The sequence below is a fragment of the Anoplophora glabripennis genome, unplaced genomic scaffold (assembly GCF_000390285.2).
Source record: "Anoplophora glabripennis isolate ALB-LARVAE unplaced genomic scaffold, Agla_2.0 scaffold52, whole genome shotgun sequence".
In the NCBI taxonomy this organism is placed as follows: Eukaryota; Metazoa; Arthropoda; class Insecta; order Coleoptera; family Cerambycidae; genus Anoplophora; species Anoplophora glabripennis.
In genome coordinates, this window is record NW_019416264.1 from 994,504 (window position 1) to 1,009,739 (window position 15,236).

The following is a 15,236-nucleotide window of genomic DNA, read 5'->3' on the forward strand; positions in this document are numbered from 1 at the left end:
AAAACCCAAAGAAAGTCCAGCGCATGATCTGGGCGGCCAATTCTGTTCATCAAAACGGGAAACTACACGACCAGGAAATGATTGATGCAGTAATTGAATTGCTTCTCGGGCTGTATGGCATGTGGCACCGTCTTGTTAAAACCATGTGTCGTCTACATCCATATCTTGCAATTTAGGCACAAACAACTTGATTATCATGTCGAGAGAGTGAGCACCGTTAACTATGCTGTTATTACCTGACCAGTCGCATTTTCTACGAAGAATAATCTGATGATGCCTCCAGCCCAAAATCCGCACCAAACAGTGGCCTGTTGTTGATGCATTTGTGTCTAAAAAACAATATTTCGTGGATTTTCTCCCCAAATGTAACAATTTTGTCGATTAACGAAGCCGTCAAGTAAAGATGAAAATGAGCTTCATCGCTGAAGATGATTTTGTTCAAAATATCAGCATCCACATAACCGATGCAACGAACTCCTTTCGCTCTGTGTGATCAGTAGGCTTCAATTCTTGACTCAATTAAACTTTGTTAGCATAAAGATGCAAATCATTTGCGAGAATTCGTTGTAGTGAATGTCGAATTCTTGTCGATGGTGTCGAATCAATGTTCCTGGACTCTCAACAACACTCTAACGAACTGCTCCGATGTTTTGTGTTGAACGACTTGTTGAAGGACGGTCAGAATGTTTTAGATCACTAATTGAGCCGGTCTCCCTGAATTTTTCAATTAATCTCTTCACAGTTGATTAAGTTAAATCGCTATTCCAACCATACTTTGTACGAAAATTGCAAAACATTGTTCAAAAATGAGAACGCGTTGTTCTTTCGTGTAGCAGTCCATTTTTGATAACCCCGAACTGTTAGCTTTCACACCGTTTTCTTTTCTTCATTGGCAATACTTTACCGGATAAATGACGCAAAATTCACGTCTCACCTATGGCACGATAAGAGCTATAAGTTCAAAACCGGTATGTCTACTGAAGCTGCTGACGTATGATTATTGATGTTTCCTAGATATTGGGGGGTGTAATCCAATGCTAGATGGAGCATTATTAGTCAAAGGAACGGATGTAGTTATCATTTTGGCATGAGAAAAATCTTTGACGTTATAATTTTTAAAATTTGATCTAAATGATCTATGTATTTGTAAATCTTTTCAAAGCTTTTAGAGCTATTTCAATTTAAAAACCAGCGATTATAGCAAAATGGCGACTATCAAAAATTTATTTTTCAGAGAAATTGTTTTAAATACAAACATATTAATATTTTCGTGCCACTGGATTTCTTAATTTCTTCTATGCCTAACGATGTACAATATGTTACTGTAACGTTTCAGTGATTCCGATTCCTTTTGTAATTTTTACCTTGACGTAAGTTATAAATCTCGTTAATGTTTCAATTTTTGTTCATATTTCTGAGAAAGAATTTCTTACAATGGCCATTCGGGGAAAGAACCAACCTTTAATTTTTAAATCCCTTTAGTTTAAATTTGGGTGCCGCGTTAAAGTTATAAATTCGGGTCCTTACCTGCGGAGCAAATTACGGTTATTATGTTCAAAAAGTGTGGGAAAGTCCACAGGTGAATTTTTTTGTAATTAATGTTAGGCACGCTTTCCTTAAAAACGAAGCGGACGGGCATGTTTTTAAGGCGTAAAAGGGATCAAGTGAAGCAGCCGAGGCGGACGTTTGAACTCATATTTTTCAAGTTCGAACTTCAGACCTGACAAGTGACAAGTCTGTTGCTTAAAGGGGACATGTGAATGAGGCATTCAGTATACAATGTAAGCCATCGCTTTGGTTGTTATTAATCAAGCTGGTATTATATGGATTACTTAATAAAACGAGTTTGTTGTACTTTTATTTAATTGAAAAAGTACAAACAAATAGATAGCAGTTTATACTAAGGATCCATTCATTACTTCACAACTATACGCTTTTAAAAATAAATAATTCAATGAGTGACTCTGGCTGTACTGGATCTCTACAGATTTTCTCAATGATATATCTAAGATAACCGGAAATATAAGTGTATAAACTAAGAAAAATAATAAGCCAAATAGTTATAAAAAAGACCACTTTGTAAAATTACTAAACTAAAACTCAAAATAATATGGAATATTATTTTCTTGAAAGACACAATCCACCAGTGTCTTCCTATCTCGGGTGTCGAATGCTGTTAATTCCAAGAAACTGACACAGGAGTCTTCTTGGAATTTTACCTCAACAAATATCGTACGGACTGTACCCGTGAGTACCGATCATTTTCAACAAAACCCTGCTTTAATAAAAAGCTTTCTACTAAATATTTATAATTTTTATTTGCATTTTGACTGCACATTTTTACCTTTCTGTGCTATTAAACCAAAGAATAGCTCTGATGACAAACAATATTTATAAATTCGAAATTATCGAATTAGTAAGTACCTAGTAGATAAGTGCAACATTTTCTGGCAATTACATACCACCACAAACGATTTGTTATTTATTAACACACGTCAGCCTTTACGTTTTTATTACGTCTTAAGCGCGAATAATGAGCGGAGGAGATAGAGATAAACGAGTCGTAAAAAGCTCAGAGGAAAAGTTACTCCGGTATCATTGTTCGCGAGATTGCGAAGTTTGGAGCTTACAGCGGATGTACAATGGAGCGGGAGTTTCGAGACGACACATCTCCGGGTGTGTACTTTTTTTCAGAAATCACGAAGCGAATGTGTTCATCAAAACGGTGATAATACTATTTAGGTCGGAAGGTGTCGGAATGGCAACGTAATAGTAGCAGAGAAGGACGTTTTGTGCTTGTGACAAATAGTAAACTTACTGTTTACAAAGCCACTACACTACATATTCTATGTATATTAGAAAAATTTCGTTCAAATTTTGATGGTCGCATATAAAGTTGTCAGTACATTATTTAGTGGTAATGTTTTACCAATACGGATAAAATATAATATATTCACAAATTACACACATAACTCTTTTCTAAATAACTACCATCTATTAATAATAAATAATTGCCAGACATTAAAAAAATTAAGATTTTTCAAAATAAACACAAACGTGATTTTTATTTCTGCAAAAGAAATAGTCTAAAGTAACAGGTAAAAAGAACACCTAAATAAATAAGGAATATGTATGTATATAGTAACTGGAAAAAAACTACAAATGTATACATTATAGGTATTGTGATAGTATAGATAGTAACATGTCACAATGGAAATTCCAAATAAACTGTTCAATGGTTTGAGAGAAATATACCGATTAATAAAATTGCGCATATTTAAAATACCCAATACGAGTATTTCTACATATTCATTATGAACTCATCGGGAGAACTGAGAAAACCATTTGTAACAAAAGTGTCTTCAAGTAGGTGTTTTGTTGCAGAGATCGTTAATCTTCTTTGGTAAGAGAAATATACAAGAATTCGTAGTAACCGCTAAATATAACAGACAGGCCTGTGCAGATTCTTTGAATATTATTAAATCCACTAAAAAAACATTACTCTTACAGACTGATTTAATAAAGTTGTAACGAATTCTATGATTTACACCTACCTTTGTCCTTGTAGTACAAACTAGCAATTATACATATAACGAGAAAATATTTACTAAACCATATTTGACTACAATGTTGTGTTTCTACTTAAAATTCTTTATATAAATTTTTCATAAGGTACTGAAATATATCTAACCTTTTACTTGCGCAATAAAAAGTATATCTACAACTGTGGCTGCTTATATTATTCTATTGGTACAACACAACAGTAATGTGCTACCGAAATCTACAACATACAGAAATTTTCGTAGAAAATCGTTTGAGATTTTATTGGTATTTGTTGAATATAACAATGTGTATTCTAAGTCAATATAAAATTAATTAGATATATTTAACAAATCTGTGATAAAATTAAATACAATATTTCGTGCAACATTTTATAACTTCTGTACTCATATTTCAAAATTGAAAATAGTTTGAATAGGTATCCACTATTTTCACTATAATTATTGAAATCCGATCATCACGATCAAATCAGCATTCACTTGTTTATTTTTATTATTTTTTTAATTTATTTAATTTAATTTTTTTAATCAATTATTAATTAATTGGGGTTAAAACATGTGTTATTTAAAAAAGAACTTTTAAAAATAAAAGGAACTTTAAATAAATTTGTTTTAAAAATCAGCTTGGGTCGAGTCTTATTTAAATGTCTCCGGAATGATTTTCACTTTTATCTTCTACACTGGTAAATTTCCCAATCTACAGGCGTCTTTCTTGGATTTGTTAGGTGGCAAGACGAGGCTTGAAGTTTATTTGTAGTCAAATTGCAACAGAATAATGCCAGTTTGATTTATGAATGATTCACAAATGTCATACAAATTAAGACGCAAGAATGTTTAAAAAAAATGACTGCAGTCTCCAGACCTATGAAATATTCCAAGCAATAACTTCATGTAGGTACCTCTTTCATCCTTCAAGGGCGTTTCGAAAACTATGAACGCATTAATCCGATTATTAGGATGAGTGATCTCGTCGTTTCAAAAGGGGACAGAACTTAAAAATCGTTCGGAAAGGGGTCGAGTTAATCAGACTTTAATCACCTGTTATGGTCCTTTCATCCCGATACAATTTGGAATAAATGGATCAACCGTTTTATCTAACCTTAAAATTTCGACAGTTCTTGGTTCTTTCAATGTTTAATTCAGGATTAACATGATAAACAACAATAAACTTGCCCTTTTAATAAAATGTATAAAATACATGCCTTGTTCTGTGTTAAATTGTAAAATAACGCACTAAAAATGTATATATGCTAGACTTTGACGTTAAACGGTTTGTCCCTGTTCCTTTCGGAAACAGTTACCCGCAATCAGATATATATCCTTAAAATCGGAAAACAACCGCTATCGATCCATCTGATCTCAGATCATAATTCCACTTTGAAATCCACTTCACTAACACTAGCTTGTCAATCTCTTCGATGTCTTTGTAATATAAAACTTCATTCTGTGGTTTTCTTTTTCTATACATTACAAATAAGTGTTATATTGTGCGTTAAAGTTAAACTAAATTTTGGATCATACAGTAGAACTGATACAATTTTCCATTTCAGATGCTGAGGTCAACATCGTACAACGGCTTCGGCGAGGCCCTCACGAGCCAGCCGAGATCTTCCAGGGGAAATTCAAATATATCCGGCGGGATGGATTTGAGCTACGTGACGGAAAGGATAATATCCATGTGGTTTCCATCGTCCACGACGGCGCACTCCTACCGGCAAGGCCAGCAGCAAGCCGCGCATATGCTGAGGAACAAGCATGGAGATAACTATATGGTACGTGGACTTTTCTAGATATACTAGATGCAGTTTTAATCCAGGAAATTTTGTACATCCAACTACAGTAGAACAGCCTATTATTTAAATTAATTTAATACTCTTGGAAACTTTATGAAATCACAAATGATCATTGTTCAACATAAAATGGGCGCATGTAGAATTCCAGGTATTATTTGTTATGATAGCGCATCGTTTTAATCACGTCAAATTAACAGCTCACGGTTTCTTCAACTACACAGGCACACAAAAAAAAGTCCAAACCCAAGACATCGATATTTATTTTTAAAGGATTTCCTGTAGTCAAAGTTCATTACTTCCCAATGAATTTCGTAGAAAAGTTAAATTTTTGGGTGAAAACTGGCCCAAATATGGGTCAAAACTAATTTTTTCCTAAATTTTACCCAAATATATCTTTTTCGTAGTATTTCGAGGCGCTGAACCGTTACCACCGAGATAGGTGGTAACGGCTGTCCAGGCTGTATCGTCGCTCCCGCTAGGAACATGATTCTCATTCGATTTTTTTTCCATAATCTTACTAAAAAAATGACCCTTGAAACATATCCGCATGTTGCCAGATGTTACTAATGGACAAAAATTGTTTAAACATTTTTTTAAACAAATTCGTAATTTTCGATTTAAATTCTATCAATTCTACCGTTTCCGAGATATTAGCAATTTTTTGTTCGAAGAAACGCGATTTTAACCATTTTCAACGTTAATAAACTATAAAAAAGCAATTTTTAGTGTTGCCAAAATTCTTAAATAATCTTTGAACATCCCTTAACAAAAATCCGAAGAGTTACGCCGGCATATTTTATTTTGAAGACTTGTTTTTTTATTGTTAGCGCCGCGTTTCTCGGCCGCTCTTGGCCGCCTCCTTATCACCAGGGGGGAGGGAGTGTATAAAGAAGTAGCCTAAAAACCTCACGTGATTAATGGCCGATCCCTTAGTAAAAATAACTTTTCTATTTAATTGCAACTTCATTTTTCTCGAAAATGGTACATGCTACCGAATTTCAACAAGTATACCATTTTTGTAGTATGATTTAGAGTTTACAGAACCGTTTAGAAATGTAATAAATTTTGACTTTTAACATATTTTTGTTATTGTACCCCTTTAATTACCTGTATCGGCGACACTGTTTTTCAGAAAGAAACCGTTTACACATTATTCTTAACGCACAGTTGATGTTTACTCGTGTACAAATTTTTACATTTTTATCTTTAGCCGATTTAAAGATAATTAAGGAAAACCATTTGGAAAGTAACAACTTCAACACACTATTTCGAAAACAGAGCGTCTAAGAAAAAAACTTTTTCCATGAGGAACTTGCACACAAGTTTTTTTAAAACATGAACGGGACAACTGTATAACAATATTTCGGAATAAATTTTCTCCTCCCACTTATTTACTACGTTAAAAAATATGCATATTTTGAAATAAATCTATCATTTCGATAAAGTGGAGCCATTGTATAAGAATGAGATAGAATTATATCTAGAAGTTTTTCCAGTGTCCAGTATAAACTTGTCTTTTAATATCTGAAGGCGCCTTTAGTTATTATTAAACAAGACTTCTGCCAAGTTTAATCATAGTAACAATGTTTTATAAACTTTGGCAAGGCCATAACCCTACACCTGTTAGACGACTCGATAGGTATGTGAGAAGCCGAAAAATGTGGCTAGGTACTGTGTTGAATGACAACATTTGTCACTCACTGTCTACTGCTATGTGAGAAAATATTTCGTCGTCGAAGATTTTAGTCGATAGAAAAATAGTTATTAAAGACCCTTTCAATATTCTTTTTATAATGATTCTCATCTTTGGCAATATCTCGTTATTACTGAAGATTAAACTCACCAGATATTATATCAGCGCAATTATAAGAAATAGTACTATTCAAATAAGTAAAAATAAACAAGATGGTCCATCTACAAAATAAAATTCCCTGTCATATGTGAAAAAGAAGCAGTTTGACGCAAAAAAGTGAAAAGACCACGCGTAGTCCTCATCACAAAATTCACTCATTTGTATCCAATTACATCAACCTCCGTCACTGATGATCCCAGAATTTCGACGCCACTGAGTATATTAAATATTCAAACAATCGATGTGTACTTCAGAGAAAAAAATATATTCGAAAAACGGGTTATTTTCGAGTTGATATTTTTTAGCAGGGATGGTTTCACAATCGACTAAACTGTTTTTAAAAGAGGAGCTTTACAGTATCGTCACAACAATACAAATTACAATATGTGACTATAGTAATTAGAGAACTTTATTTAACGTCAAATTCAGTTTGATTATGAAATCCGACATTGAAAAACTGCAGTTAAGTAAAGCTAAATGTTCGTGTCAAAAAAAAATGTGTAAGAAATTTTTGCTTCAAAAACAGTTCTAAATACATATAATGTCATTATTAAAAATTGTTCGGAAAATTCAATGGCATAGAAACTTTCAATTTCTCGAAAGATTGTCTGGGACAACAAAAAATTTCTATATTATTTTTGAAGCGAATAGTTTCAGAATATATTTTCGTTTTGTTGGTCTTTGTGGCCATTTTATTTTAGACTAATAAACAAACAGTAGTAACACGAAAGTTACTTATATCGCAAATAAAATGAGAAATGAGAGAAATTTTTTGTTTAAAATTCAATTGTGAATGAAATGGACTGATCGAATATCTAAAATACTTAGTGGCGTCAAAATTCAGGGGCTCTAGTGACGATGTCTGCCAATATCTCCGCTACTAGTGAATATAAAGCTCCTTTACTTTAGTTACGTTAGATCGAAACTTGAATATGCCTCTCCCGTATGGTCTCCGCACAGTGGCGTCCACATTAATAAATTGGAATCGATTCAACGTCGATTTTTAAAATTTTTAAATTTTAAATCTGATGGCTACTATCCACATAGCGGATATCCGCATGAGGACCTTTTGATACTTTTCGCAGGTCTTTCTTTTTAAAATTTTACGTAATTTGGCTGATTGCCAGGAATTTATATCCAAACTATCATTCTCTATACCTAGACTTAGCTCTAGAGAAAACGAAACATTTTATTTACTAACTCCACGTACTAATGTACTCAAACATTCACCACTTTATGAAATCAGTAACAACTGTAATAAAAATTCTCTAGATATATTTAACTGCAGCCTTAATGACTTAAAAAAATTCTATTTTTAACGTCTGGTAGTTTCAAATATGTAATTTTAATCTTCATTTATGTGTATTAATTAGTGTATATATTTTATTTATTTCCTTTTTTTATTTTATGACGTATTTGTATTTTTTTTATTTGTTCCTTTTAATTTTGTTTGTAATGAATGTACTTCTTTTATTATTGTCTGTAAAATCCCTGTTCTATAATTGGGTAGTACCTTTTGAACAATGTATTAAATAAATAAATAAATAAATAACTGTGTATATATAGTACAAGTTTCATGAAACGAAAACAAAATGCATTAGTCTGAAGAACTTAACTAAGCCTACATTTTTTCCACTGTTTTATTATCCTTTCCATTTTTTTATACGATATGCTGTAGTACTCGCTAAGAATTTAATCAGATATAAGTGCAATTTACCTGATTAAGTATTCGTGTTTCAAATAATACTCGATTTTGTACCTGGCGATTCGCCTATCTTTGTTGTACAATTTAACCAATTAGGCGTCATTATAATTCACATGTTCAGGCCCGAACCCTTTGAATGCAGCGTTTAGATTCCACTTTGTAGTGCCGAAAACGACGCCAATTAGTTGTATGAAACAATACACAGTAGCAGTTCCACTCTGCTCGTTAGTTAAATGGACTACGATTTACAGAGCTTTTGTGCCGCATTTCGTTACGACCCTATTAATAAGCGAGACTTTAATTAAACAAATCAAATCCATATGTATTACTTCGGTTTATTACATATTTCTATTTCTCGGCATTTGGTATTATTACTAAGGACATAAAGTTTAGGATGAATTACGACTTACGAGTGTGGGAACACTGATAAAACTCAGAAATCATTTGTAGTATTAATTTTAAAGATGAAATGAAATCTCAGAAACATATGCATTTTTAGTTAATGTTTTTAAGTAGACCGTATAGTCAATTGGAAGAACCCATTTTTTCTTATAATTTCCGTTTCTTTAATATCCAATCCAAGTTGTGATCCAGGCAGATTATTGGAACAGTATCTGAAAAATATTTAAGTAGTGTCAAGACTTCAATTGAGAGGACATTCAACGATACAAAGACTGATCTGCTCGCTGAGATACATATTTTGAAACAAATATTAAAATTATTTGCCTCAAATCTAAAGTCTCCACAATTCTTCGACTTATTTTTTTATATAGCATGTCAGTAGGTAACAAGTCACTTCAGACCACCCCCACTCTTCCACCTTTTCCCTTCCTTCTCCCCTTCCCGCCCAGCCAATCAGAGCGCAGCATTTGGCTGGAAAACGTGAAAAAAGGATAACCGTCACGCGAAAAAGGATAAACGTCACGTAAAAACAGGATAACCGTCATGCGAGAAAGGATAAACGTCACGTGTCGCTCTAAAACTATGATACACTCGACCACAGATTGCTATAAAAACAAGACGATTTATACCAACTTATCTACATTCAAAAGTTGTAGCCTAACAAATTATTGCCAGCGGAATATGGTATCACGAAACAACATTTTTTAACATCACTCTAAAACTGTATCTGTTATAGATTACTTACTTGGCACACGTCTTTATTTATTCGAGGGTAATATATTTTCTAAACACATGTATGTATATAATATTTATGGTGTGTTCTTTGGGATCAGGACTAGTTCAATCAGCCCACATCTAATTTACAATATCAAAATTTTAATATAAACAAAATTTTATCATTTGTGAAATGTTGATAGTCTCCTATAGATTTCGAGTAAAACTGGAAAGTATACGGTATTATATGATGTGCAAAATGTTTGAAAATTCTGTTCTTATCTTTGGAGGAGGATTATATACATAAATTAAGAAAAAATGACAAAAATACGTCTTTGACGTTTATTTTTTTATATGTATTCCTTCAAATAAAGAACAGAATATTTCAGTAGATATGGGTGATTCAGTCATAATGTCATTAATTTTAAGGTAAGATAGGGAAAAATGAGTAGCTTGTGAATACGCGAAAATAAAATTTTTAAATGAATATTTACGCTGAAAAAAAATATTTTCAAATCATTATTTAAACCGCTCCGCTTAGGTTATTGCAATTTAGAATTTATAATATTGTACGTTTTCTCTATGTTTTATAGATTGTACGGCTAAACCAACACTCATCCGTCAATAGCGCTTTGTTAATAAAATGATGATCCACGGCATCTTGATTTTTAAATAAATTGCAAAATTTAGGACGACTGAGGAAATCAGCTGTTTCTCTTCAACGTTCGAGCGTTCTATAATGCGCCGGCGCGTTCCCGGTCAGCAAATGTGATGCAAAATAGGGCGCCGAATTAACGGGAGTTAAGGGATAATTTGCTTATTTTTTAAAAGGTCGATTTTCTGTCTATATTAATCCTTCCGAATACGTGGTTAAAATTAATGACGTTATGACTGAATCATCCTGTATATTTAAAGTCGAAGATGTAGGTATTTCTTACATACCTTATGTACTGTTCAAGGAAAAGGTATATGAAGAAATTATTGAAGTAGTAGGTCCAAGTAGGGCAGTGGAAAAGGATGATCTGTACCATTCCACGCGATATCCACAGGAGAAATCAAATTTCACAAGAATAAAACATTTTTTAGGAATTCCAAAATAGTAACTTTACTGTCGAAAACATAGAATATAACTAACTTTAAAAAAACAAAAACAATACATTTTTTGTTATAAATACAAATAAAACATTGAAGAAAAAATTCAAATCATTTCAGATCATTTTTAATCATTTGAGACATTGTATTTACAATAATATCTATATTGTACACATTAGTTATAGGGTATTAATGCATACATGCCTCAATTAACATTGAATTACACCAGCAATATCTAGTAAATAGCTAGTAATTCGTAATTATCCAAAATAAAAATAAAAAAGATTACCTCAAAAACACATACTTGATAATGAAATTGTCAAATAGTGCAATCAATCAAATAAACATTCCACATTTTTGTTGTTCCAACATGAACACTGACGAAAACTCCTATAATTTTTTTAGTGAAAGATTTATTTTGAATTACGAAAAGATATTTCTTCTTAAAATGTAATTGATAATGATCAATTTTTAAAATTTTCAAAATACTCAGTGGCGTTGACATTTTTTTGATTCCTACCGAAAATGTCTCCCAGTAAGCATCTCCAGCACTGGTTGATGTAAATGTATATAAATTAAGTAAAGCCCTTCTTCGCAGTCATCATTCTAGTAGTAAATATAAGCAGAAAATAGTAAAATATTAAACATACTATAAATATATTGACATACCTAATAGTTATATTTAACCGAGTCCACTAAATTTTGCAAAATAATGTTTCCACTCTCGGTGGTGTCCCGACCGAATACATATTTCCACGTGCCGCCACTGCTTAACCAAATCAATACTCGATCTACTGACTCAGTTTACATTTTTTTTTCATATAAAATATGAAGTCAACACTTAATCCTCACATGCATAACAAAAGAGAAACACGAACACTCCAATGTAGGCCCACATCTAATTAAACTGCTATTTAAGCAACGAAATAATTCATCCAATAAACGACCAAGTGATACCAATTAATCTGATACTCACAAATGGATCGTACCCCGCGCTCGCACTGAACTTAGTACGTGTTAAGTTACATTAAAGTATAGATTTACTTGGTCTCCGACAGTGAGGTTGTTTATCGGCTACTATTTCAGTGTAAGAAATGCAGTGGCCGTAATTTCAGCGCAGTCGGTCGACACGAATTCTGTCAAAGGTTACAGGAAGGCAATAAATCCAAGCGGAGTTGTTTCGGCTTGGTAAAAATCGCGTGAAGTTAATTACTAATAGAAGTGTCACAGCATGTGAGACAGACTCAGTAGATCACGGTAGTTCGGTTGCAAAAGGAAATGAGGTCAGCTTGTAAGGGCGACGATTCTGTACCATTTACTTACGTTGTAGTAGGGTAATAGTAACTTAAGTATATATCAGTGAAATTTCTATTTCTCGTAAATAATAATCAAACATCGAGACGCCACTTTTGAGTTAACATGCTAAGGACCCCGCACACACCTTATAGAAATTGGTCTTTCGGCGAAATTTCCTGAAAAATTGATATGTTCCTTGTTTATCACTGATCAAAAGTCTTCATGGCCACGAAGCTCCAAATTTGGAGGCGGTAGGGCTCACAAAAAGGTCAATAATAGTGAAAAATTAATTCACTCTCAAATATAATTTTTTTGACATATACAGGGTGGTCCCGAGGTAATGGGCCAAAAGTCATGGATAGATTCCCGAAGCAAAAATATTGCGATTTAGCGAACTTACCTTAGTCCAAAAGTTGATAGTTAAAGAGATACAGGGTGTTAAATGTAAAATATTATTTTAGTTTATTTCCATTTATTTCTTAATAAATGTAAATATCTACGCAAAATTTTGGGGTTTGGGGTTCTTTGGGTAGAGAAATTGAAATTTGTTCACATTTTGGTTATAGTTCATAAAGGGCGCCAGCTGCCGTAGATTGAATGTGTTGGAAACGACATAACTTTTTTGTACTTTAAGGTATCTCATCTTTGGTATCAAATTCTTATTTTCCAACTTTCTTTTACACAAAAAAAGGTAGACTTTATGAAAGTAGCTGTCTCGCACCGTTTCCGATATAATAATCAACTTCAATACATTTATCAACGTCCTTAATGCGAAATGACTTTGCAGCATTTAAAACCTGCTGCTAAAGTTATTCTCAAGTGTTTATAGTTTCTCCATAAACAACTGATTTCAAACTCAACTCCAAAAATGAAAATCTCGGCATTCTATCTCACATTTATGTATGCGAGTATACAATTTAAATTGTAAGCTAAGATGTAATTTTAATTAGATAGGAATAATACTTAATAGAAATTAGCATACAAATGACAGCAATAAGACAAGTGGAAGACGTTAATTATTTGATTTTCGTCCAAATCCTACTTAAGAAACTTTACCGCTAAAATAATAGTACCTGTAGGTACTTAATTGTAATTTAATGCAACAACATTGGAAGTTTCAAAGCCAAATATCTCGAAAACGGCGCAAGATAGCTACTTTAATAAAGTATACCATTTTTGTGTAAAAAAAGTTGAAAAATAAGAATTTCTTACCAAAGATGAGATACCTTAAATTACAAAAAAGTTATGTCGTTTTTAACACATTCAATCTACTGCAGCTAGCGCCCTCTATGAACTTTAACCAAAATGGGAACAGATTTCAATTCCTTTATTCAAAGAACACCAATCCCCAAAATTTTGTGAGGATATTTGCATTTGTTAAGGAATAAATAAAAAAAACTGAAATAATGTTTTACATTTATCACCCTGTATCTCTTTAACTATCAACTTTTGGACTAAGGTAAGTTCGGCTAAACCGTAATATTTTTGCTTGGGGAATCTACCCATGAATTTTGGCCCATTACCTCGGGACCACCCTGTATAATGTAGCAAATATAACTTTTGACATATAATATAGCTTGTTTAACAATGATTAGCATATTATTTGATAAAATCTATGAAATGCTCTCACAAATAAAGAATTCATTGGATTATTTTTTCCTAAACATTTTAATCCTTGTTAATATTCTGATGTCTTAATTTTTATTTTCTAGTTAATTTCTTTTTCCGATTTCATAAAACAGGACCCGTTAGTTATTTTTCTATAATATTTCAGACACTTCTTTCCCAACTTTGTTACATAAATTCAGTTTTGTGTTTTTTTTTAGGTGTTCAATCTATCCGAACCCAAACGAGCCTTAAGGAGCGAGCATAAGCACGTGAAGGAGGTGGGGTGGGCCCTCAACCTGGCACCACCTCTGGAAAGACTATGCAGCGTCTGTAAGGAGATCGATTCCTGGCTCTCCGGAGATCAACACAGGATTGCGGTCTTACATGCGAGGTAATATCTCCTAAAATGAAAAAAGACATTTCCCCGTATCTCGCCGCAGCTTTTTATCTCTCCTGAACGGCGAAATGTTTATAGCGGCGGCGATGCCGACCACCCGACTGTAACGGGCGATTCACTTAAGCGAATTTATAAAAAAAAGTTGCGCAAATCCTCAATGTCGCCTTTGGTTTACTTGTAAAAATCGGTCACTAGAGAAATGGTATATATGAGAAACCTCATGTTATTCTTTTTAGAGTAGTTTTGAAACTAAATATTAGCATCCTAAAATTTTTAAGTATTATATAACACCTTGCTTCGGTTAATGCTACATTATATTTCTCCTTGATTTTATTTGACAATAGTCAGTAAACTTTCCTGTTATTCATTCATTAAATTCTTACATTCTTATCTTTCTCTTTATTTGTATCTTTACATATTCAGTCATATTTGAACGAAAACATAATAATAATCAAATGTGAACAATATGCTACAACCACCCACCAATAATACTCGATGATTAAGACTCGATCGACCAAAAATGGTAAAGAACGAAGTCCAGTATTGAAATTAGACAAAATTTTAAATCCAAAATCGGTATATGTAAGTTTGATTGATGAGTGATCCTAGGTTTTGTGTACTAGACAGACTCTTAAAATTGTTGAATTGGTCATCATTTGCTGGTAGTTGCAACCCAGGTAGCTCTTTGCCACTTTTGGCCGAATCGAAGGTATTGAGTAGCAGGGACCGCTAGATGTAGCACGCAACTATATTTCACATTTACTTACTCCATGCCTGGATATAAGGTATTAAAGCCGGATCATTCATCCATTCATTC

At 33.0% G+C, this 15,236-nt stretch overlaps 1 protein-coding gene across 8 annotated transcripts in view; it reads left to right on the top strand.

The window, feature by feature from the left end:
- Positions 1-15,236, top strand: part of LOC108903388 (tensin-1) — a 627,358-nt gene that overhangs the window by 490,949 nt on the left and 121,173 nt on the right. For all 8 annotated transcript variants that reach the window (XM_018705546.2, XM_018705547.2, XM_018705548.2 and 5 more), the window contains 2 exons: positions 5,111-5,332; positions 14,241-14,413. In XM_018705546.2, the coding sequence (XP_018561062.1) occupies positions 5,111-5,332; positions 14,241-14,413 (395 nt within the window). The remainder of the gene's footprint in view (positions 1-5,110; positions 5,333-14,240; positions 14,414-15,236) is intronic.